The sequence below is a fragment of the Centruroides vittatus genome, unplaced genomic scaffold, assembly GCF_030686945.1.
Source record: "Centruroides vittatus isolate TY-2023 unplaced genomic scaffold, ASM3068694v2 contig_426, whole genome shotgun sequence".
Classification (NCBI taxonomy): domain Eukaryota; kingdom Metazoa; phylum Arthropoda; class Arachnida; order Scorpiones; family Buthidae; genus Centruroides; species Centruroides vittatus.
Window position 1 is genome coordinate 1 of NW_027122232.1, and position 3,188 is coordinate 3,188.

The 3,188-nt window shown below is 48.0% G+C and overlaps 1 protein-coding gene across 1 annotated transcript; it reads right to left on the minus strand.

Moving 5' to 3' along the window:
- Window positions 1–578: 578 nt before the first annotated feature.
- LOC136976901 (uncharacterized) lies at window positions 579–2,306 on the minus strand. Its single transcript, XM_067272272.1, has one exon. It carries the CDS (start codon window positions 2,304–2,306, stop codon window positions 579–581), a length of 1,728 nt encoding a protein of 575 aa, XP_067128373.1.
- Window positions 2,307–3,188: the final 882 nt, after the last annotated feature.

Below are 3,188 nucleotides of genomic sequence, written 5' to 3' on the forward strand. Positions count from 1 at the left end.
ACATTTTGAAGACAAGATAAGGCCGAACCATTTGGCATAGCCGGAGGAGGAGAGGGTAATAGCGTGAAGAGAGGGGTGGGGTTAGAAGGGTGGGGTGGGGATAAAGGGGGTGAAGGGAAAGAGGAATGGGATCCCATGATGCCGGCATCGGGGCCGTTAAATGAACACAAAATAAATACAAAAGAACACAATGAAACAGGTTACATTGATATCCCGACAAGAATACAAAATAAAAACAAAAGTACGCGTGAGGCTCTAAATACCAGTGCCATGCGGACTGGCTAGAAAGGAACAAAAAGCCCTAAGGGGTTGAGCGGGTAGGAGAACAGCCGCGCTGGCAAGGCACCAACTACCCGGAACAAACAGGAACCGATGGGGCCGAGGGAACAGAAAATGGCCCAGACCCGCGTAGGGAGACGCGATTACACTGGGTAGCGCGAAGAAGAAGGCAATGCCGATACAGTACCAATACACAGTGGCAGGAAGGGCAGGAAACAAGGAAAACCTTCACAGAGGAGGGAAGGAAATAGGAAACCGTAGAGTACAAGAGGGCCGAGAGCACAGGGGTTGGCCCAAGCTCACGAAAAGATTTTAATATCTTTCACATACTTATCGAGGGCACTATAAAGATTTTTATTACTGATGAGATTGTCCGGCTTACAAGGCCAAGGGATGGTTTCTTCACAAGCTGCGGCAATGAGAGTTCTTCTCTCCCTATCATAGTTAGGACAGTCATAGAGAATGTGATTACTATCTTCCCAAGTCATGGATGAACAGGAGCACAGGCCGTTTCCTTTATTTAGGAAGCGAACAAGGTAGCTTCCCATATTACCATGGCCCGTAATGAGCTGGGTAAGTTCGTAGGTGGGGACAAGATGGTGGTAGTGTAGCCTTTTCTTGACGGAGGGGATGAACTGGAACACGGTCCTCCCGGTTGTACTACTCGTCCATTTGTATTCCCACTGGTCGATTATATAGGAGTGCAGCTGCCTAGAGACCCAGCACTGCGGGATCCTATTGTAGGCACAGTTGTTGAGGTTCGTAATAGCTTTTTTAGCCAACAGGTCCGCTTGAACATTACCTTTTACACCGCTATGACCCCTGACCCATCGGAGCACGAGCGAGGGGCAGCTGGTGGTATCCAGTTCGTGGAGAATGTTCTTGATTATGGGGAGTTTGGAGTTCCTGTTGTGAACCTGATGCAGTATGACTCTGCTGTCAGTGTGAATAGCTATGCTTTTATGATCATAGTTGTAGATGTGGTTCTTGTTATTAATGTGCTGAAGTGCTTTGAGCAGAGCTAAGGATTCCGCTTGGTTGATGGTACAGTAACTTTCCAACTTGAAGTACTGTTGATAAGTTGTCCTCTCCTTACGGTCTAGAACGACAAAGGCGCCACCCGTGCCATCTGCAGAGTGGGAGCCGTCCGTGTAAATGTTGTAGTCACTGTTGTTGGGTATGTTATTATCCATGGTGATGCTGTATCGTGGGTTGAATGCTGGGTGATAGATGCTTGCGTCAGTGATGTCCATGCCCCTATCACTGATTAGTTTGATGATGTTGGGGATAGTGTCCCCCTCCACAAGGTTCTTGGTCCTATTCCAGAACTGCTCTTGTGTGATGTTATTCCTACCTAACCTCTTGATCATATGGAGGACATACCTCTCCGTGATGTAGAGGTCAATGGGTGTGAGGTTGGAAAGCACCAGTAGCCCGTCAGTAGGCGCCGTCCTGTAAGCCCTGGCTGTGTAAAGGGCTGCCAGCCTCTGAAGGGAAAGGAGTTTCCTTCTGGTGTGGTACGTATTGATCCTGTGCCCCCAAACCTCACAACCATAGGCAACTATCTGCTGCGTGACAGCTTGATAGGTGGCACGCCTGGCTTTGTACTTGAGACCCCACTTGTTTTTGGCTATAGTAGCCAAGGCGTGACTAACTGCATGCGCCTTGTTGTAAGCTTCCTGTATGTGATCCTTCCATAGTAGCTTGTGATCAAGAAGGAGGCCCAGATATTTGATGGTTGTGCTGTATTTAATCCTGGAGTTACTGATGTTTACTGCCGGAGGCTTGCACAAAGGGTTGCCTCTTGGGAAGAGAATACAGTTACACTTACCATAGTTTATGATAAGGTTGACCCTTTTACTCCACTCGTGGACTTGCGTTAGAATCTCATTCATATGATCCTGCAGGACACCTTGATTTGCGTGAGACAACACGATCACCGTGTCGTCCGCATAGCCCTGAATCATGGCATTCAGGGGCTTACCAGTTTGAAGGTGAAGTAGCCCATTATAGAGGATGTTCCACATGATAGGGCCAGACTTGGAGCCCTGTGGGCATCCCCTATTAACAGCCCTGGTGTAGATGATTCTATTGCTGTGGTAGTAGGTGACGCATCTGTCCTTGAGGTAGCTGCCTATAAGCTTATGGATATTATCAGGACAATTAGCTTCCCCAAGCTGGTGGAGGATTTCCGGCCACCAAGCATGGTCGAAAGCGCCTTTAAAATCAATGGCGACCAGGAGGGTGTGTTTGTTCTCTTTCTTGGCAGTGGTGATATAATCGATGAGATTGTCTAAGGCACTAACGGTGTTCTTACCTGTCCTGAAACCGAACTGGAGCGGGTGGAAGAAGTTAATGGAGTCTAGGTGGTGCTTCACCCTGTTTGTGATAAGGGAGTCCAATATTTTCCCAAAGAAGGACAGTAGAGCGATTGGGCGGAAGTCAGATGGGATTTTCGGAGTCTTGCGGGAATCTTTAGGGATAAGTTTTACTGAGGCTCTCTTCCAACAGTTGGGGAAGTAGCCAATATCCAGACACTTGTTGAAGATGAGGAGGAAGGTGGTGGGGAGTGCGTATACAGCTTCCTTTGCAGCCTGCCAAGTGATGAAGTCCGGACCCGGTGCTTTATTCCTTTTGATCTTTTTTGCTTCATTCCAGATTTCAGTGGCAGTGAAAGGCCTATCATTGTAACCAGTATGATAGTTACTGATCTTATTCCTAATGGCTTTGTGGTACTGAGTGTCTTTTGCTGGATCGTCGTGAGGGAAAAGTGCATCGAAGATGCATTGACAGGTCTCTTCTATGGAGGTGGTAAAGTTTCCCTGCCCCTTGTCTATGGTGGGGGGATAGAGCTAGCCTTACCTTTCTTCCTCACTGTATAATATGGGGTCGCCCAGGGATTATCACCG